Raw genomic sequence first — 22,526 nt, forward strand, 5'->3', positions numbered from 1 at the left:
GTGATTGTTTTTAAATGGACAAATATCTGACTGTGTGTGTGTGTGTGGGGGGGGGGGGGGGGGGGTGGCGGCTGTCTTTTCGGGACTAATCCCAGACCTGCGGGGGGGGGGGGGGGTAAACAACGATCCTCCTCCTCCTCCTCCTCCTCCTCCTCCTCGGTCTCTCGGCTCTTCTGGATTCAGTAAAATAATTTTATTTGAAGTGATGAAAATATTTTACTTCTTAATTATTTAATTAACGTTTTTATTGTTGTTTATTGTATTTTCAGTTTTTCTTCTTCATCTCCATCCAAGTGAAACCTTGTATCTCCAAATCTTAAATTTTCAGTAAACAGGGCAAATGTTTATATTTTACATACATATTAAGTCCACAGTGCATATTATTTATTACAGTATATTTATAAATGTAAATTTATGGAAAATGCTTTTGTTGTTATAGACGTTCATTTAAAAAGAAAGAAAAGGTGCTGAAAAGAAAAGCAGGAAAAAACTCAGATGAATTAGAAAATCAGTCAGTGTGGTTTTGGTGCTCGAGCAGCTTTAAAAGGCTTCAAACTGACTTCGGTCTCTGACTGAACGCTGTTTCACATTTGATCTCATTTACATGAAGACAAACTCAGTTACAGTCAGCGTCCTCCTTAAAACCCGATCCGTCGGCAGCAGGTGATCGATCAACCTGACGCACCTGATCAATTATGCTCTCCTTTGTTTTTCACCTTTTTATTATTCACCTGATTATTTTACTTTGTCCTCTTTCTGTCCTTTATTTTTGCAACAGCCTTTAAATCGTCTGTTTTCCCAAGGAGCTTCTGAATAAGTCGAACATTTAGTCTAAATTATAATTCAGATTTATTTCACTTGATGAAGGAACAAATCTGCATTTATTCCACCTTAAAACCATTTAATGCAATAAATTAGATGTTTGTCAGAAACAATCTCACAATATGTGACATTTATTTTATCCTCTTTTCTGTTTATTAGTTTAATTTAGTTTAAAATTGTACATTTGGTAATAAAGATCTCTTTTCTCAAACGTTGAAGGTGAAATAAATCTCTCTTTATTTCACTGTTCACTGCTGAATTTAAAACCTTAAACCTGTAAATTAACAGCAGAGTGATGTCGAACAAAAGAGGCCACATTATTGATTATTAAATGTAAATTAAATATCTTAAATAAAAAAACTGATAACAAAATGACCAAACATCATTTTTAATTGAATTAATGTCGTTTCTCCTGCAGTTTATCTTCTGATTTACAGACGAGCCGCAGCGCTGCAGAGTGTGTGTGTTAAACCTCCCCGTCTTCATTGTGTGTGAAGTGTTTCCTTTTGTGTGTGTGTGTGTGCGCGCACACACACGCACGCACACACACACACACACACACACATTTGCATTTAAATAGCGACATCAACCGGCGTTCACGGCGGCACACATGCGGGTTTCCCAGATGTCACGGCAAAGTCAGATGGGCCAGCTGTCACACACACGCACACACGCACGTGCACGCGCGCACACATGCATGCACACATGCACGCGCACGCACAAGGCTGACTCAGTAAAAAACATTCAGTCAGTTTAAACTTCAGAAGCTTTAAACAGAGAGAAACACGCAGTCCGTCAGCGTGTGTGTAGAACACAGGAGAAACCTGAATCACCAGATCGGACCTCTGTCCTGTTTCCAGGTGGCTCCTACTCCCGAGAGGGCCCGTCCCTGAGAGGGCCCCGCTCCCTGTCTCCCAGAGCTTTCTTCAGTTCTTCTGAAGGACTGTTGGGGAGTTTTCCTGATGTGGACGGAGGCTCTGAGGAGTCTGATGCTGGATCAGTGACACTGACTCGACGTGATCTCACACCCGTTATTTAAAACAGCTCGAGATCCTGACCCAGAACCACATCACCTCACCTGTCATTTCAGAAGCTCGTTCAGAAGCTCGTTAACCACATAACCCAACGGGTGGACCAGATAACGTCCCGATTTTATTGGCCCTGCTTTCGTGGAGACGTACATGGCTGGCGTGCGTCTACCTGGATGGGAGTTGGTTAACCAACCGCAGGCCTCGACCGGACTTTCTCCCTTAGAACTGCTATTTGGCAGGAAACCACGTTGGGGTGCTGGACCTGCTTAGAGAAAGCTGGGACGAAGGTCCGAGCCCAAGCAGAAATGAAGTCCAGTACGTCCTGGACCTGAGAGTCCACAAGAGCAGCTCAGGACCTGGAGCTTGAACAGCCCTTCAGCAACCGACAAACGGGACTAACAAGTTGCACCAGCAGACAAGGAGCCCCAAATTACTTATCAGGTGGCAGGGGCCCTTCGATTGATTCCCCGTTGGACAGGTGGATGCTGGGAAAATGAAAACAACGTTCCCATTTGAACAAAGCGCCTCAGAACTTAAAACTGTAATGACCCGAATAAAGGAAACCTTGGACCAGCACGACCAGTTCAGAGTGACTGGGAATCGAACGGCTGCCGGGACAGATGTTCTTTCTGTATTTAGGACTCAGTCAACGCCGAAATAGGGATCAGGCCTGGTCTTCTTTCAGGATAGACGGAGCGTATCACGTCACCGAAGCTGTGAAAGCTACCAGGGGCTCGCCGGCGGATAGTCCCAGACCCTGACCCCGGGATCTGCACTTTCGACGGATGATTCTTTGAGCCGAGGATGTTTCCACCTGTGAGGCGGCGACGGAGGCCGGAGAGTGCGGAGCGGCCTGAAGCTGCAGAAACGTTTCCTGTGGCCGGAAGGCGGGCGTGGAGGGATGGAATCAGCCGGGCGGAGATCAGGGTGCACTCGGACGCCAGCTCGCTGCTACAGCGAGGACCTGAGGACTCGCAGTGAAACGCCGGCTGACAGAACACCGTGATTGGCCGACGGAGATGTGTTTGGTTTGAGTCGTAGAGTAAACCCAGTCATCTGAACTCCTCCATCAGCTACACCACCATGTCCCATTGAACCCTCTGATTCTGGACCTCCTGTGTTGTGTTTAATCCGAGCAGCCTGATCCTCCCTAACATTTTAAATCTGCACCGTGTTGTTTCCACGTTACTCAACTCACTCATGTCTGATCTTATGATCCCTCTGATTTTTACTTCAGTGTAGTAAACTGATCCGGTCCGACGTCAGCAACGAGCCGGGGAATCAGACCTCAGCTCGGTGGTCTTTATAGAGACGCAAAGCTGGGTCACCTTGAGCCCGAACCGCACAGCAGGAACAAAACCAGCCAAGTTCCATAAATGTTTATCGTTCAGTTCAGGTTAGAAATCAGTCAAATCACAACAAGTGACCTCAGTCAGATCTGAAGTAAATCAGGCTGGAGAAGAATCCCGTCAGAAATCAGATGTAAATCCTCGCCATGATTAATAAAGCAGTTTGTTAATCAGTGTGACCTCCCCGTCATCACTAAGTTTTAAATCCCACACGTTAGAAATCAGTCCGATTAAATCAGCTTTATTTCTGGTGAAGTCTGGTTGAACTCTTTTAAAAAGTGAAGTCAGCAGATTTATCATGACGGGCTGATCCGATCCTGTTTGTCTCAGCTGCCAATCAAACTGATGGCTGAGTGTCATTGGCCGCTGCCTGACAGGCTGCTGATCAGTCCTCTGTCACATTTTATTCTTTTAGATTTTACCTCCTTCATCTGCTTTGATCCTGCTGTTTTTCTGCATTTCACCGTTTTGTCCTCGTCTCCTCTGTGTTTTATTTTTATTTGACTCTTTTGTCTGACTGGAGTGCGGCTGCAGGGAAACAGACGAGGAGCCACAAAAATGGAAATAAAATGAGAGGAAACAAAGCGCTCGACCTTCAGCTGCAAACACAGAAACACTTTCAGATTCAGCCTGTGAGTGTGCGTGTGCTGCCGAGGGATTTCCAGTCGTCCCAGTTCAGGGAATTCCCTCCATCCCAGCAGAGAGATGGGCGAGCGAGGAAAGAGCGCCACCAAGAGGAAACAGAGAGAGTCGGACCAGAGATTCCTCTTTACAGTTCATATGTGAGGAGATTCACACACATGTGATATATTTATAGATTTAATCTCTAGGATATGTCTCTATATTCTAGAGATTAAACATCAGATTTAATGTCTGCCGTTCTTTACAGTCTGTCCAACATGAGACTCTGCAGAATAAAGAGCGGAGGGACACCGAGCGTCACTGAAGGAAATGATTTCTATTTGTAGGATAAATATTCTGTAAATAAAAACGTTGCTACATGACAGTGTGATTTTATTTCATAAACTACGAGTCATTAATTAATAACTCTTCTGTTTCTTCAGTCGTCTCTGTTTAGTTTTCTTCTTTCATTTCATTGTTTATAAAAACGACACAAAATCATCTTTTCTGTAATGAACGCATCACGCAGGGCAACAAGACAGCGAACGCATCACGCAGGGCAACAAGACAGCGAACGCATCACGCAGGGCAACAAGACAGCGAACGCATCACGCAGGGCAACAAGACAGCGAACGCATCATGCTGGGCAACAAGACAGCGAACGCATCACGCTTGTGAAAGCATCTGTCGCCATCTTGCAGAAATATTAACCAATAAATGAAAATGTTTTGCACAAAAAGAAGAATTTTTTAAAGAATTTAATTTAAATACAGAAGAAACAAAAAAGCAACTTCAGCTAAAAACCGTTTTAGATTTAGATTTGGCACCACAAGCTAACACAGGATGCAGAAAATCCACCTGTCTATTGCTCAGACCCACAGAGCCAGAGACCCTCAGAGCCTCAGACCCCAGACCCCCGGGACCCTCAGACCCCCAGACCCCCAGATCCTCAGAGCCTCAGACCCCCAGACCCTCAGAGCCTCAGACCCCCAGAGCCACAGACTCCCAGACCCCCCAGATCCTCAGAGCCTCAGACCCCCAGACCCTCAGAGCCTCAGACCCCCAGAGCCACAGACTCCCAGACCCCCAGAGCCTCAGACCCCCAGACCCTCAGACCCCCAGACCCCCCAGATCCTCAGACCCCCAGACCCCCCAGATCCTCAGACCCCCAGACCCCCCAGATCCTCAGAGCCTCAGACCCCCAATATTTCTTTAAAATAGTGTTCAAATATGTTCTGGTCTCTTCTGGTGATAACACCAACATCGTCACTCCTCGTGAGCTGAGCCCTGACGTCCAACCAGCAGAGTGAAACAGGCAGAAACTGGAGACAATGAACTCGACACGCTGCGTTCACTGCAGTGCAGGCTGTTTCAGTCTGAAGTCATTTCCTGTTTCCACCGGACGAGGGGAAATCGTTGAGTTTCTTCTTTGTGGATTCTCTCTTTATGTTTCTGCCTGAGAAAACATCAGGTGAGAACAAGAAGAACAAAGTTTCAGTCTCACTTTTTTAATGAAACACCAGATTTTATTATTGATTGATTGTATTAATGAGAAAAAGTAATTAAAGATTTAAAGTGAAATCATGAATGCTGATTCTCCGAGGCCCTCGTGCTCGTCTGACAGGCCGCACTGCCCCCGGTCAGGTCTGACAGGCGACGTGATCAGAGTCGATTAACATCATTCCGCATCGTTAATTGCTCCTAATTGAACCTGACGTGTCACTAATTAATTAACAGAGGAGGTTAATGAATGCAGGTTTGAGTGGCGGCTCCAGATGTCCAATCGCGGCGTGTCCTCTGATCGTCTGTTCAGGACGCCGCCGTCAGGCCTTCACAGACCGCAGGACGAGACAGAACTAAAAGAAGTGATCAGAGGAGGAAAAATCACTCGCTGAGCTGTTTCTTTAAACTTTGTTATTGATTATACCTTCAAATAATCAGCTGGTCATGTTTAAACAGTAGAACCAAACTGTTCTTCAGATGTTTACAGAGCAGGAAATGAGCCAATGAAAAGAAAGACAGAAGCGTGGAGGCGTTGCGCCCCCTGCTGGATGGAAACCTCATGTCGCCTTTCAGGACAAACCTTTCTCTCTCCTCTTCTTCATCTTCTTCTTCTCTCAGCTCCGCGTGCTGAAATAGAATAAAAAATATAAAACATGAATAATATAAATAAAATAATGATTGATAATCAATTATAATAATGTTAAAAGTAAAAAATACTACATGTACTACTCACCTGTTGGTCTTTTGTACTTTACAGCTTTATACCAACCAAATGACTAAATATGCATAAACTATTAATAAAGCTGCCAATTCCATTTACCAAACAGAATGGTTTGTTTTATTTTCCTCCTGCAGTGTTGAGGGTTTCCTGGTGTTTGTCTCCATCTGGTGGACAAACTGAGACATGATGAAGCTGCTTCCTCCTCATCACTTGTTTCTCTGAAAATCTTCATCAGCAAATCACTCCTCACCCTTCTGCAGTGGTGAAACCAGCTGATCATGTGACCTGCACGAGTTGTAAACATCAGTTTTTTACTGGATCAATTCAAACTGGTTCATTTCACTGACAACAGTCACAGAAAATATTTTTATTTGATTTTACCTTTATTTAATCAGGTGAGTGTCATTGAGATTAAAATCTCTTTTGCAAGAGAGAGCAGGCCAAGAGGCAGCATGAAAGAACATAAAGGACAGTTTCCAACATATAAAAGACATCAGGTACACATACAGTACATATAGGCAGAATACAACTTTATAAACAGCAATACTGACCAATGTTCACCTGCTCCAGATCCTTCAGAGTTGTCAGTCAGTTTCAACGAGTTCTGAAGAAGGTTCCAAGCAGAAGGTGCCGCAAACACCAAGGCTTTTATACCCAATCCTGTTCGGACACGGGGACCATCAAGTGTTTTCTGATTGAACGACATGTTTCTTTGGAACAACGGGCTTCGAGGTATGTTTTCTCCCGTTTGGTGGGCGTGTCAGATTTCGTGTGTTTTCTACGCAGTCATGCTAATACTGTTATCATTTCAAAGTGCAGACACAGGAGTAGAGGAACTAGTCTTCTCAGTGATCATCACCATGAAACAAAAGAAGAATTGGTCCCAGACTAAAGGTGAAGCAGCCAGTTCATGGAGCACACGGAGATCCAAAACAGGAACAAGGCAACAATCGAAAGTCCACAAAACCTGAAGCAGAAGAGACACGAGACCAAACGCAGACCTGCAGACAGAGCAGACACAGGTGGAAACACTCAGCCAATCAAAGCAAAGAGACAGAACACTACAAAATAAAAACACAGCACGGATTTAACAAAATAAAACAGGAAGTAAAGCCCACATGAACACACAATGCTGGATTTAACAAAATAAAACTGAACTAACAAAACTCAAAAGCTGAAAAACGTTAAGACGTCCAGGAAAAGTTCCTGATGCTGCAGAGAAAAAAGGAATGTCGTGTTACGGCTGCATTTGTAAAATATTTGGAGCAGGCGGTGCAGCCTGATCAGTAATTACTGAGAACTGTTTCTGTGTGCAGCGGCGAGCTCACCTGTAGGCGTACCTCATGTGTTTGTGTTGCTCCGTCTGCCAGAAGGGAGACGACAGGAATAATGATAGTAAGTAATAATAATAACAACACCTTCAATGATTCACGACAACTAAAGTAATGAAAAACAAAGTGTCTGAGATCGACGAGACACTGTGTCCCGTATGAGACACCAGACACAGGAAATATGTCATTACACAAAGTTTAGTTTGACTTGAAGTTAACTTCCTCTTCAAAACTGAATTAAAGAAATAAAACAGAACATTCAGTTGTCTCAGGACTACATTTCCCATGAGTCCTCTCTCTCTCAATGTGGAGGGAGGAGAGTGGGAGGAGGGACCGGGGGAGGAGGAGGAGGGGGAGTTTGGGAAAGAATGTGTGGAATTCATTTCCTGTTCTGCAGCTCTCAGAGTCAAAGTGAACGAGGAGTCGGAGACATGGACGTGATGAAAGAGCGCTGACCCCTCTTCTCCTGCTGGATTCTCCCCGTCCAGGAGGACCGAGGAGGACCGAGGAGGAGGAGGAGGAGGAGGAGGGGGGACCACTATGGCCGAGCCTCTGCTGAAGAGAACCTTCTCCAGGCTGAGAGGCAAAGACAGATCCAGGAGGAAGACGGACCCCAAACTGAGCGGTGAGCAGCTGCAGAGGCTAAACAGAGTCCGTGTTAGTGAGCGCTGCTCAGGACGTCCTGTTCACTGAGCTGTAGTGAGCACACGTCTCTCACAGGCCGATCAGTCTCATCTGTGATCAGACGTCTCAGGCAGATCAGGTCTGTTCTCCAGATTCAGGTTCATACGTTTCCTTTACTAGTCTGAAACTTTTCTCTTCAGTTTGTAACTCTTTGTGTTCCTTCTCAGAGACACGGTCATGTTCTCTGTACTAGTGTTGAGGGAACATGGTACTGGGTTCTAGGCAGAACATTTGAATTTTTCGTTAATATTTGAGTATAAATGATCTATAAAGAACACATGTATGTATGTGCTGCACGTGAGCAGATATCTTTATGTACGTCTATGACATCGTTTTCTAACAGCAGACACACAACCAATGAACAGCCTGCAGAGCTGTGATGTACGCTGTGATGTCACTACTGAGTCTCTGCTGGTACCAAGTCACTGCTGAGTACAGAGTCTCTGCTGAGTACCAAGTCACTGCTGAAGTACCGAGTCTCTGCTGAGTACAGAGTCTCTGCTGAGTACAGAGTCTCTGCTGAGTACCGAGTCACTGCTGAGTACCGAGTCACTGCTGAGTACTGAGTCACTGCTGAGTACTGAGTCACTGCTGAGTACTGAGTCACTGCTGGTACCAAGTCACTGCTGAGTACCGAGTCACTGCTGAGTACCGAGTCACTGCTGAGTACCAAGTCACTGCTGAGTACTGAGTCACTGCTGAGTACTGAGTCACTGCTGAGTACAGAGTCTCTGCTGGTACCAAATCTCTGCTGAGTACAGAGTCTCTGCTGGTACCAAGTCACTGCTGAGTACCAAGTCACTGCTGAGTAATGAGTCACTGCTGAGTACTGAGTCACTGCTGAGTACAGAGTCTCTGCTGGTACCAAATCTCTGCTGAGTACAGAGTCTCTGCTGGTACCAAATCTCTGCTGAGTACAGAGTCTCTGCTGGTACCAAGTCACTGCTGAGTACCAAGTCACTGCTGAGTACCAAGTCACTGCTGAGTACTGAGTCACTGCTGAGTACAGAGTCCCTGCTGAGTACCAAATCTCTGCTGAGTACAGAGTCTCTGCTGGTACCAAATCTCTGCTGAAGTACCGAGTCTCTGCTGAGTACCGAGTCTCTGTTGGTACCAAATCTCTGCTGAGTACCGAGTCTCTGTTGGTACCAAATCTCTGCTGAAGTACCGAGTCTCTGCTGAGTACCGAGTCTCTGTTGGTACCAAATCTCTGCTGAAGTACCGAGTCTCTGCTGAGTACTGAGCCTCTGCTGAGTACAGAGTCTCTGCTGAGTACCAAGTCTCTGCTGAGTACCAAGTCACTGCTGAGTACCAAGTCTCTGCTGAGTACAGAGTCTCTGCTGAGTACAGAGTCTCTGCTGGTACAAGTCTGCTGGTACCAAGTCACTGCTGGTACCAAGTCTCTGCTGAGTACAGAGTCTCTGCTGAGTACAGAGTCTCTGCTGAGTACAGAGTCACTGCTGAGTACCGAGTCACTGCTGAGTACTGAGTCACTGCTGAGTACTGAGTCACTGCTGAGTACTGAGTCACTGCTGGTACCAAGTCACTGCTGAGTACCGAGTCACTGCTGAGTACCGAGTCACTGCTGAGTACCAAGTCACTGCTGAGTACTGAGTCACTGCTGAGTACTGAGTCACTGCTGAGTACAGAGTCTCTGCTGGTACCAAATCTCTGCTGAGTACAGAGTCTCTGCTGGTACCAAGTCACTGCTGAGTACCAAGTCACTGCTGAGTAATGAGTCACTGCTGAGTACTGAGTCACTGCTGAGTACAGAGTCTCTGCTGGTACCAAATCTCTGCTGAGTACAGAGTCTCTGCTGGTACCAAATCTCTGCTGAGTACAGAGTCTCTGCTGGTACCAAGTCACTGCTGAGTACCAAGTCACTGCTGAGTACCAAGTCACTGCTGAGTACTGAGTCACTGCTGAGTACAGAGTCCCTGCTGAGTACCAAATCTCTGCTGAGTACAGAGTCTCTGCTGGTACCAAATCTCTGCTGAAGTACCGAGTCTCTGCTGAGTACCGAGTCTCTGTTGGTACCAAATCTCTGCTGAGTACCGAGTCTCTGTTGGTACCAAATCTCTGCTGAAGTACCGAGTCTCTGCTGGTACAAGTCTGCTGGTACCAAGTCACTGCTGGTACCAAGTCTCTGCTGAGTACAGAGTCTCTGCTGAGTACAGAGTCTCTGCTGAGTACCAAGTCACTGCTGAGTACAGAGTCTCTGCTGAGTACAGAGTCTCTGCTGAGTACCAAGTCACTGCTGAGTACCAAGTCACTGCTGAGTACCAAGTCACTGCTGAGTACAGAGTCTCTGCTGGTACCAAATCTCTGCTGAGTACCAAGTCACTGCAGTACAGAGTCTCTGCTGAGTACCAAGTCACTGCTGAGTACCAAGTCACTGCTGAGTACCAAGTCACTGCTGAGTACCGAGTCACTGCTGAGTACAGAGTCTCTGCTGGTACCAAATCTCTGCTGAGTACCAAGTCACTGCTGAGTACCAAGTCACTGCTGAGTACCAAGTCACTGCTGAGTACAGAGTCTCTGCTGGTACGAAATCTCTGCTGAGTACAGAGTCTCTGCTGGTACCAAGTCTCTGCTGAAGTACAGAGTCTCTGCTGAGTACAGAGTCTCTGCTGAGTACAGAGTCTCTGCTGAGTACAGAGTCTCTGCTGAGTACAGAGTCTCTGCTGAGTACAGAGTCACTGCTGAGTACAGAGTCTCTGCTGGTACGAAATCTCTGCTGAGTACAGAGTCTCTGTTGGTACCAAATCTCTGCTGAGTACTGAGCCTCTGCTGAGTACAGAGTCTCTGCTGAGTACCAAGTCACTGCTGAGTACAGAGTCACTGCTGAGTACAGAGTCTCTGCTGGTACCAAGTCCCTGCTGAGTACAGAGTCTCTGTTGGTACCAAATCTCTGCTGAGTACAGAGTCTCTACTGAGTACAGAGTCTCTGCTGAGTACAGAGTCTCTGCTGAGTACAGAGTCTCTGCTGAGTACAGAGTCACTGCTGAGTACAGAGTCTCTGCTGGTACCAAGTCACTGCTGGTACCAAGTCTCTGCTGAGTACTGAGCCTCTGCTGAGTACAGAGTCTCTGCTGAGTACAGAGTCTCTGCTGAGTACCAAGTCACTGCTGAGTACCAAGTCTCTGCTGAGTACAGAGTCTCTGCTGAGTACAGAGTCTCTGCTGGTACAAGTCTGCTGGTACCAAGTCTCTGCTGAGTACCGAGCCTCTGCTGAGTACAGAGTCTCTGCTGAGTACAGAGTCTCTGCTGGTACAAGTCTGCTGGTACCAAGTCACTGCTGGTACCAAGTCTCTGCTGAGTACTGAGCCTCTGCTGAGTACAGAGCCTCTGCTGAGTACAGAGTCTCTGCTGAGTACAGAGTCTCTGCTGAGTACAGAGTCTCTGCTGAGTACAGAGTCTCTGCTGGTACCAGGTCTCTGCTGAAGTACCAAGTCTCTGCTGAGTACTGAGCCTCTGCTGAGTACAGAGCCTCTGCTGAGTACAGAGTCTCTGCTGAGTACAGAGTCTCTGCTGGTATCAGGTCTCTGCTGAAGTACAGAGTCTCTGCTGAGTACAGAGTCTCTGCTGAGTACCAAGTCACTGCTGAGTACCAAGTCACTGCTGAGTACAGAGTCTCTGCTGGTACCAAATCTCTGCTGAGTACCAAGTCACTGCAGTACAGAGTCTCTGCTGAGTACCAAGTCACTGCTGAGTACCAAGTCACTGCTGAGTACCAAGTCACTGCTGAGTACCGAGTCACTGCTGAGTACAGAGTCTCTGCTGAGTACAGAGTCTCTGCTGGTACCAAATCTCTGCTGAGTACCAAGTCACTGCTGAGTACAGAGTCACTGCTGAGTACCAAGTCACTGCTGAGTACAGAGTCACTGCTGAGTACAGAGTCTCTGCTGGTACCAAATCTCTGCTGAGTACAGAGTCTCTGCTGAGTACCAAGTCACTGCTGAGTACCAAGTCACTGCTGAAGTACAGAGTCTCTGCTGAGTACAGAGTCTCTGCTGAGTACCAAGTCACTGCTGAGTACCGAGTCACTGCTGAGTACCAAGTCACTGCTGAGTACCAAGTCTCTGCTGAGTACCAAGTTACTGCTGAGTACTGAGCCTCTGCTGAGTACAGAGTCTCTGCTGGTACCAAGTCTCTGCTGAAGTACAGAGTCTCTGCTGAGTACAGAGTCTCTGCTGAGTACCAAGTCACTGCTGAGTACCAAGTCTCTGCTGAGTACTGAGCCTCTGCTGAGTACAGAGTCTCTGCTGGTACAAGTCTGCTGGTACCAAGTCACTGCTGGTACCAAGTTTCTGCTGAGTACTGAGCCTCTGCTGAGTACAGAGTCTCTGCTGATACCAAGTCTGCTGGTACCAAGTCACTGCTGAGTACAGAGTCTCTGCTGAGTACAGAGTCTCTGTTGGTACCAAATCTCTGCTGAGTACTGAGCCTCTGCTGGTACCAAGTCACTGCTGAGTACAGAGTCTCTGCTGAGTACTGAGCCTCTGCTGAGTACAGAGTCTCTGCTGAGTACAGAGTCTCTGCTGGTACCAAGTCTCTGCTGAGTACAGAGTCTCTGCTGAGTACAGAGTCTCTGTTGGTACCAAATCTCTGCTGAGTACAGAGTCTCTGCTGGTACCAAGTCTCTGCTGAGTACTGAGCCTCTGCTGAGTACAGAGTTTCTGCTGGTACCAAGTCTGCTGGTACCAAATCACTGCTGAGTACCGAGTCTCTGCTGGTACCGAGTCTCTGGCCTGGCTGCAGGCCTGGCTGTCCTTTATCAGCATCACACTGTCCAGCTGTATGCAGACTAACAGTTCCCCGTGCTACCAGTCTTTGTGCAAAGCTAGGCTAACATTTAAACAGTAGATGTACCATTTCAAGCGTGTCACCTGGATTTCTGCAGAAATTGGTAATAAAATGTGATCTGATCTTCATCTGTGTCACAACAGACAAACGCAGTCTGCTTAAACTAACTCCACGCAAGCAATTATATGTTTTCATGTTTTTATTGAACAAACAGTGCAGGGTGGAAAATGAGTCCTTGGATTTAATCACCGGTTGACCCTCCTTCGGCAGCAATAACGTCAAACAAACATTCCTGCAGATCAGACCTGAACAACGGTCAGGAGGAATTTTGGACCATTCCTCTTTACAGATCAGTTCACCTCAGTCGGGCCGAGGTCAGGACTCTGACTAGGCCACTCAAGAAGGTGTATTTTCTTCTGCTGAAGCCATTCTGTTGTTGATTTACTTCTGTGCTTTGGGTCATTGTCCTGCGGCATCACCAACCTTAAGTTTCAACTGGCGGTGATGATGCCCCCTCCACCATACCTCACAGTTGGGATGAGGTTTTGATGTTGGTGTGCTGTGCCTTTTTCCTTCCTCTTTTGCAAACTTCAGACATGCAGCAATGATTTTTTGGACAACAGAGGCTTCCTCTACCATGAACTCTATTCTTGTTTTTTTACATATCATAGAGTCGTCAACAGAAATGTTAGCATGTTCCAGATATTTCTGTGACACTCTAAGATCCTTCTTAACCTCATTGATCATTCTGTTTTGTGCTCGTGCAGTCATCTTTGCAGGACGGCGTCTCCTATGGAGAGCAGCCACAGTGCTGAACTTTCTCCATTTATAGACAGTTTGTCTTAAAGTGGAGTGATGGACATCAGGACTTTTAGAGATACTTCTGTAACCCTTTCCAGCTTCATGCAAGTCAACAAGTTCTTAATCTGAGGTCTTCTGAGAGGTCTTTTGTTCGAGGCACGGTTCACATCAGGCAATGCTTCACGAGAACAGCAAAATAAAAATTGGTTTGTTTTTATAGGGCACGGCAGCTCTAACCAACACGTCCACTCAGAACTCCTCCGTCGCAGCAGACAAACTCAGTGACCCAGGAGTGCTGATCCACCGTTCTGACGCTCTCCATCACTCTGGATCTTACGACGTCGCTGTGTGAAGCGCTGGAATCTGATTTGAGCGTTCATACTGAGGCGCACCTGTGAAACCCGACTGGAATCGCATTTCAAACCAGCTCCAAATGTGACTCGGATCCAGATTTTGTGGGATTTTGCAAAATCAATCCGGATAGATTGTAAATGCCTGCAGACTGATTTGTAGAAAGAGTTTAATTCCCCTCCATGTGTTTCTGTCCTTCCATAGACAGAATGAAACGCTGAACTGTTTTTTAAGCTTTTACATATTTCACCACGTTTCTCAGAGCTGCTCAGTCACAGACCGTCTGTAATCTGGAAGGTTTAATGTTCAGCTTCCTGCAGACTGACTGGGTCAGCTGACCACTTCCTGTCATTAGACCTGTGTGTGTTTGTGTGTGTGGTTACTTCCTGTTTATCTCTCCCTGATGATGTGATGTTACAGTAAGTTGGACTGAGTGAAGATTCAAGACACACACACTCAGTATGAAACACAAACTGTTCAGGACGCCATCGACTCTTAAAGCTCGCCTTGTCTGTGGATCATGCTGTGTGTGTGTGTGTGTGTGCTGACTGCAGTCTTTGTGTGTTTCTGTGTATTTTAAGACTAGTGAATAGTGAATAGACAGCAGTGTGTTTGGCCTTAAACACAGAGTTCATTGACCTCTGCAGAGTCACAGCTGTTTATTCACCCCCCCTTCTCTTTTCTCAGGTTTCTAAAAAAATAACAGATGATTTATTATTATCATCACACACAAACACTCACAGTCAGCTCCTCTTTAGCTTCATTCAGATGACAGGAAGTGGAGGTCGACCTCTGGAGAGTATCACTTCCTGTCTGGACCTGTAGCCAATCACAGCAGTTTGAGTTTCAGGGAGTAGCCACAGACCACACCTGCAGACAGACTCAGAGAACAGCTAGTAAACACAGTGCAGCGTTCAGCAGCTACACAGCCAGATATTTCCACTTCAGAGCTAACACAGAGAGAACACTGGACTCCCCTTCATCAGGTGACACATGTAACACCAAAACAGACTCCAGCCAATCAGAGAGCAGGATTATCTAAAATCACCACCTGTGTGATATTAAATCAGCTAACAGCGTCATCAGATTCACTAAAGCACAAACACACAGAGGGTTTATTCATGCAGCTCAGGCAGACAGTCTGCACGCTGTGTATCACGAGGACACACACACAGGAAGCAGAGAGCTAGAAGACATAAATCCAGATGTTCAGGATGTGAGACAGTCAATCTGGTTATAATTGCTGCTTTAAAGTTTCCAGTGTGTTTCAGCAGTAACAGTTGATGGGATTACAGCTGATCAATAATGACCAGCGTGTGCAGCAGGACAGGCTGACATCTCGGACCAGAGTCCAGACTGATGCTTCATGAGCTAAACCCCCATCTGTACTGTCCGACCCGTTCTCAGTCGTCACATATAAATGCCTGGTCAATACCTCTTGCTGTCGGTTTGTAACGCTCTGAGGGAAGCCCTGTAAGGCAGGTGAAGCATATTTAACAGCAAAGTCAGAGTAAGGACGTGGTGGGGTGCAAGGTGGGCCAGATATCGGACTTGCACCCAGGAGACCGTTGTTCGTTTGCCTCTTGAAATAAAAGGTCAAATGTTTTTAAGTCACGTAGTTACTTTAACCCAAACCCTGGTCTTTTCCTAAACCTAACCAAACTATGACGTTTCACAACTTGCCATTAACTTTGCATTGTTTTGCAATATTAAGAAGTACTTTTATTCTGAAAGTCTTAACCGGACGTTGCATTTTTATTCTTGCCATCTTTAACCCTAAATGTCCAAAAACGACAGTAAAGAGTACCCAGGACGTTAAAAAGCAATGCCAAGGGCACTTGATCAGGCGTCGATATGTGAATATATGGGAATGTGTGCTGTGACACTCTGTGGTTTCATAAACACAGCACAGAGAACATCACTTTGTATCGCCTCAGCCAGGAACGCGAGTCAAACCCAGTAAGTTTAAAGCCGAGGCTGCTGGGCAGGGAAGCAGTAACATATCCTGTTCATTCACAGCACATTTCCGATCAAACCTACAGACACAGACTGTGGAGGCTGCTCAGGTGGAAGCTGAGGAGATCTGCACTGGTCAGTCACCAACAACACCACTCAGAAGTCAGTAACCTGATAAGGTTCTGGCTTTTTCACTTGTTTAAACAGATTTCGAGTTCACCGATGTGAGCATGTGTGTTTACGGCTCAGTGGTTGGTTGGTTGTAGTTTAGTTTTTTTCTGTTCCAAGGTGTTTGTGTTGACTGAAAACTGATGGACATGATCTAGGTCAGTAAATACATTGATGTGTTCTCCGGTCACGAAGGAAGCACTCACATGCTGTAGTTTTGTTTTTAACGAACTGCCACATAGGAACCAAAAGAGTGAGACAGCAGCAAAGACCCACAAGACAAGTAACTCACCACTGAATTCCTTCTCTCTCCCTCCTCAAGTTTCTTCACACCACACGCAGGATTTAATCCAACCATGAGAATGCTAATAGCAGCTGTGTGTGTGTACTCTGCAGATGTTCCAGTAAAGAACGACACTGTGCTCCAGACGCCTTCATCGTCATCATCATCACCACCGATGACGACAACAAGACCTCCACCAGCAGCAGACCCTGACCCCCCCTCACCCCCACATAACCACATCACAGTTGCTAAGAAACAGTCGTGGGCACGGCAGGGCTCCGTGGCACCGCCCAGCGTCCTGCCCTCAGGTTCTGCCCCCAGACCCTCTGACCGGGAACGACCATCAGGGACATCCCAAGATGCATCTGGGCAGGCCTGGAGTCAGAGACTAGTACAGGATAAGGTACAATATGGTTCTTTAATTCCCTGTGATTAAAATTCATTTATTTCATGTAAATGTGTTTCAGGCCAGTGAAGACTGAATTCTTGTTCTTGTTCTGGAAGTTTGACCAGTATTTCTACATGTTCTCCCCTCCTTATCCTGCTCCTGGTAGTTTGACCCCTCCTTGTTCTGTCCTTTTAGTTTGACCATGTCTTCATGTACTCCTCCTGGTAGTTTGACTCCTCCTTCTTGTTCTGTCCTTTTAGTTTGACCATGTCTTCGTGTACTCCTCCTGGTAGTTTGACTCCTCCTTCTTGTTCTGTCCTTTTAGTTTGACCATGTCTTCGTGTACTCCTCCTGGTAGTTTGACTCCTCCTTCTTGTTCTGTCCTTTTAGTTTGACAGCGTCTTCGTGTACTCCTCCTGGTAGTTTGACTCTTCCTTCTTGTTCTGTCCTTTTAGTTTGACAGCGTCTTCGTGTACTCCTCCTGGTAGTTTGACTCTTCCTTCTTGTTCTGTCCTTTTAGTTTGACCATGTCTTCATGTACTCCTCCTGGTAGTTTGACTCCTCCTTCTTGTTCTGTCCTTTTAGTTTGACCATGTCTTCGTGTACTCCTCCTGGTAGTTTGACTCCTCCTTCTTGTTCTGTCCTTTTAGTTTGACCATGTCTTCGTGTACTCCTCCTGGTAGTTTGACTCCTCCTTCTTGTTCTGTCCTTTTAGTTTGACAGCGTCTTCGTGTACTCCTCCTGGTAGTTTGACTCCTCCTTCTTGTTCTGTCCTTTTAGTTTGACAGCGTCTTCGTGTACTCCTCCTGGTAGTTTGACTCCTCCTTCTTGTTCTGTCCTTTTAGTTTGACAGCGTCTTCGTGTACTAATCCTGGTAGTTTGACTCCTCCTTGTTCTGTCCTTTTAGTTTGACCATGTCTTCGTGTACTCCTCCTGGTAGTTTGACTCCTCCTTCTTGTTCTGTCCTTTTAGTTTGACCATGTCTTCGTGTACTCCTCCTGGTAGTTTGACTCCTCCTTTTTGTTCTGTCCTTTTAGTTTGACAGCGTCTTCGTGTACTAATCCTGGTAGTTCGACTCCTCCTTCTTGTTGTGTCCTTTTAGTTTGACCATGTCTTTGTGTTTTCCACCTCATAGTTCGACTCCTCCTTCTTGTTGTGTCCTTTTAGTTTGACCATGTCTTCATGTTTTCCACCTCATAGTTTGAGTCCTCCTTTTGGTATGACTCCCACCTCTTGTTCTGCTCCCAGACAGAGCAGTGTGGCGACAGGGTGAGTGTCAGTCTGGCCTGGGATATGACCAGCACCCCCTGTATTCCTGTCAGTTCTACGGCAGTCCACCAGGAAGCTCCCGAGCCAGCAGGGGGCCCCCCTGACGTGCCCGCTACCTCTGTCAGCACCAAGTCTGGCCAGCGTGCGTATCTGCAAAGTCTGGATCGCAGCAGCCGAGCCTGGGTGCTGTCTTCAGGAAAGATCCAGGCTTCAGATGAGGCCTATAGGCTTCAGGAGGATAGCGGCAGCAACATCTGGTACAACCCGATCCCTGAGGAGGAGGATGCAGGAGGTCCACACAGAGAGGAGGAGATATGGAGGAAGAGGGATGAGAGCGGTGACGGAGGAGCATCAAAGATTCCCGGAGATAAAAGAGCAGAGCTCGGACGAGTGTGGGTCGGGCCAGCAGAGAGTCGTAGCAGTGACTGTCTACTGGAGGGCGCCAATCCAAGTGTCAGCCACCACACTGATGACATCACAACAGAAAACACAGGTAAGAAGACATGACTGCACCTACTGATTCTACATTTCTTCTTATATTGTGTTCAGTTTCTCTTACATACCACACCACACTGTTCCAGGTTTTCACTTAATCTGATTGAAATTACCTGGGTCACTCTGTTGGCCAACAGTTTCAGGAAAAAGTCTCTCTCTCCCTCAGACTCCCAGCCTTCAGACTCTAGCCCCGCCTCCCAAAAGAAAGTGGGCGTGTCTGGTAGTGTGATTGACAGGCTGAGGTCTCCTGGTACAGTGAGGAAACTCTCCCTAAAGATGAAGAAACTTCCTGAACTGCGCCGCAAACTCAGCCTTCGCTCCTCGTCTCGTGCCCTTCGCCAGGGAAATGACAGCAGAGGGGGTGGGGATGAGTCAGCCAGTAAAAATACCTCATCGTCGTCTGCCTTGTCCAACCAGAATGTGATCAGCAGATATCACCTGGATAGCTCCGCCCCTCCAACCAGACCGCTGCGACGATCATCAAGAGGGCGCTCCGCCAGTAAAGGAGGTGAACTGTCAACATGTTTGTAACAGGTCTAACGATGCCTAGAGGGACATAAACATTTATATATTGGAAAACAGATTAGAAATTCATTTTTCAGTTTTATATTATTCATACTCTTTTAGTTTGAGCATAACTTTGGCTGATCTGCTCACATGGGACAGGCCCTATGGAGGCTACTCTGGCAGCTTGCTGAAGTAGCTGTATTTGGGAGTAAAGTAAGAATGTTTTAAAATACGTTTTATCCAACACATTCTCATCTCAATGCGTCATAACTGACGCTTTTCGAGAGCGTGACAAAGGGTAAGGATTTTACGCTAAAGGTACCCTTCAGCGTCTGTATGAAACGTCCCCGTTGCTAACCCTACCTGTTAGCTGTAGGGTTTACATGCATAAAGTCAGTGACTTAGGTTTAGGTAATAACATTTCTGATGGTTATGGTAAGGGTACGGGCTTCGAGGGGCTGTCAACACCTTTAACACAAAAGTACAGGATGTCCCTGAGCGTCTCATAGAGACGCACCCGTGTGTCTCACACAGACACTAATAGTACCCTTTAACTATGTTTTGTCACTTTTTCTGATTCGTTGGTATTGGACACCCTGAGATGAAAACGGGCTGGATTTTTGTCAATTAACAAGGTGGTGCAGTGGTTAACACTTTCGCCTCACAGCAAGAAGGTCTGGGATTCAAACCTTGGTCATCCCCATGTTCTCCCCGTGTGAAACATGCAGGTTAATAGGTTAATATAAACACAAAGAAATTTGTTTAAATTAGACTGGGATAATTAACTTACACGTACGCGGCCATGTGCACAGGCACAGAGTTTAGAATTTCCATCTAGACTTCCAGCAGCTGGTTCTTCTTGGTGGGTGTTGTCTTAATCCTCTGGAGGATGTCTTGGGCCAGAGGTTTGAGCCCGTTCACGAGTCCTGGAGCAAAGCATGAACCTGCTCACAGTATGATCCCATCAGTTAAACAACCAGAATGTAAACCTTCGTTTTAGGTTATCTTAGTGATGGGGACTCCCCCGAGCTGCTCCCACGGCAACCGGCCCTTCCCCTTACAACTTCCCAGGAAACGGCATGCGACGTCAGCTCTTTCCGATTGTACGTGGGCTCCGATCCACAACGATGCAGCCAGCGGGTGACGGGTTTACTGACTGTCCATCTGATGGGCCTGGAGGAGATGAAGACCAGCAGGTAGGAATGCATAACCACCACACCTGGTACTAGCTAAAGCTGGTGATACACGGAGCAACTTCTAGAGCAATCGTGCAGGGCAACGTTGCCGTCAATGGTAATGAGTAAAGAATATTACCGTAATCCCCTTCCCCCACCACTCCACGACCCACCCAGCACCATCACTATCCGTTCAAAACATAGTCGGACTTGCCACTAGCAAATATTGCCCAGCAACATTGCTCAAAAAGTTGCCCCGTGTATCATCAGCTTAAGAGCAGCTAATATAAGTTAATACTTGCTAAATGGTTGCAGTTGATTATTAACTGAATTTCCCACAGAGGTCCTGGAAGTAAATGATTGATGATATGTATAACAAGTAGAAATGTGACTTCAGTTTACTTTGTTTATACATTTTAAAGTTACAGGAACAGACATTTCTGTTCAAAGGTGCCAGTTTTTAACTGCAGTCTCTGGGCAGCTGTAGGGCTAGGATTAGTTCTTCCTGTTTGGAAGCTTTCTTGAATATGATAGAAAAATGTATTATTAGTAACAGTAACTTTTCAAAAGAGGCTGCATAAAGAAAATAGATGTTGCTCTGACTGTTTGCACATTGTTGGCACATTCTACCAAGACTGTGTCGATATAATCTTCAGGAGTGGAGAAGTCAACTACGTTAATATTTTGTAATGATGATTCGACCAGGAGGGTTTCATTCTAATCCAAGAGCTCCAACTGTGAGTCACTGAACATTGTCTATAAGAAAAATGAATGTGGTTTTACTGCAGGAAGCAGAGCTGTTTGAAATAGCTCCTAACTCTTTACAACTCAGTAATCTTCAGTGGAACTGTCGTTTTCCTTGTCACAGTTATGTTCAGGACACCAGAGACCAACAAGCCTCCCCTGTTGTTGGTTAAGATGCTGAAACACGTTGGGTAATGATGGCTCAGTTTTGAAAAGTGACTCCCTTTCTGTCCCTGTCTCGCCTCTCAGGTCAGAGGACAGTAAGGAGGTCTTCCTGGCCATCCAGATCGATGGGGTGACGAGAGCGAGGACTGCCCTCCTGACGCTGCGAGGCTCCGCCCTCTCATTAAACCACGCCTTCCACCTGGAGCTGGAGAGAGCCCGGCAGCTTCGGATAGTGGTGTTAACACCAGGTACTGCTGCTGCGTGCAAAGTAGTTAGTTATCAATGGTACTTATTCTACCACCGCAACTATAGCCCCTTTTCCACCGCATGGAACCAGCTCGACTCGCCTCGACTCGCCTTTGCCTTTGGTTTTCCACTGTGGAAAAGTTGCACCTGTACCTGCTTCCAGGTACTTTTCTTCGTATCACCTCCGTCGAGGTTCCACAGAGCAGAATGCTGATAAGTCGGAGAGAATCGTCACTATTCACTGCATCATCATTGCGTGCGCCGGACAGAGGCCAGCGACAGAAAGTTGAGCTGGTACTGGTAATGGAAAAGGGGCTTATGACTTATAACTGCCAGCACTACTGCTATTATTGCAATTTCAACCAGATCATCACAACCTGCGGAGTATCTCAGTAATGACAGGTTTGTCCTGATCTCATTTCTGTTCCTCAATCCAATGACCCGTAAGCTTTCCTCGAGCGCCACCCTTAGGAAAAACTTTACACGTTTAGCTCCAGCACTGTTAGCGGAAGGTTCATGGTTACATTTTGGGTCCGGGTCCTGGTTGGTAAAATGCCAAGATTCTCCAAGGTTGACACAAACACATGATTTTCTCACAGCTTTTGATTAGCAAAGAGCAATTTAGAAAACATTGATGTTAGCAGTTAGCAGTTAGCATCACTGGAAGCAGAAAACAGATTATTCAGTATAGTTCCATAGTGTCTAAAATGAACCCTTTGGTTGTTGTCTCTACTGTTACTTATTTGTTTTGTATTTCTACACTGTATGTTTACTTACTAAGCTAAAGATCAAAGTACTTATGTCAAAAACAAATGTTGAAAAGTGCTCTGGGATTCGAAATGATTCAGATTTGATACATGCAATTGAACTCAAACTAAAGCTTCTTGAAATCCTTTGTGTGATCAGTTTTTTATGTATTTCTGTCTGCAGCCAATCCACAAGCAGTGTGCGGGTCTAAATCAGGGACAGATCAGGGTCAGACTTCAGGTGGTCCAACCAGAAACCGAGTCTGCTGTCTGGGTGGAGTCTCCATCCCGCCACTCTTTAAAGGTTCACTACACTTCAGAATTTTATTAATTCACCATTTCTGTTTAAATGTAATGTAAACGT

The 22,526-nt window shown here is 46.3% G+C and overlaps 1 protein-coding gene and 1 long non-coding RNA gene across 2 annotated transcripts; one reads left to right on the forward strand and one right to left on the reverse strand.

Annotated features, from left to right (window-relative positions):
• Positions 1-4,982: 4,982 nt before the first annotated feature.
• Positions 4,983-7,064, reverse strand: LOC119884826. Its single transcript, XR_005441085.1, has 4 exons — positions 6,599-7,064; positions 6,060-6,332; positions 5,907-5,953; positions 4,983-5,679 (listed from the first exon to the last, which is right to left on the reverse strand). It is a non-coding gene; the product is annotated as an uncharacterized LOC119884826 (long non-coding RNA).
• Positions 7,065-7,886: 822 nt separating this feature from the next.
• LOC119884825 (rho GTPase-activating protein SYDE2-like) lies at positions 7,887-22,466 on the forward strand (the record flags this gene model as incomplete). The annotated part of the gene is given in 7 exon segments (XM_038695128.1): positions 7,887-8,003; positions 16,541-16,830; positions 18,064-18,577; positions 18,746-19,087; positions 20,087-20,282; positions 21,255-21,418; positions 22,347-22,466. Coding segments are annotated over 7 exon segments (1,711 nt in total), but the record flags the coding sequence as incomplete, so codon positions are not given.
• Positions 22,467-22,526: the final 60 nt, after the last annotated feature.

This window comes from Micropterus salmoides, unplaced genomic scaffold, assembly GCF_014851395.1.
Source record: "Micropterus salmoides isolate LMB-PRFRI ecotype aquatic unplaced genomic scaffold, ASM1485139v1 Ms_hic_scaffold_3700, whole genome shotgun sequence".
In the NCBI taxonomy this organism is placed as follows: Eukaryota; Metazoa; Chordata; class Actinopteri; order Centrarchiformes; family Centrarchidae; genus Micropterus; species Micropterus salmoides.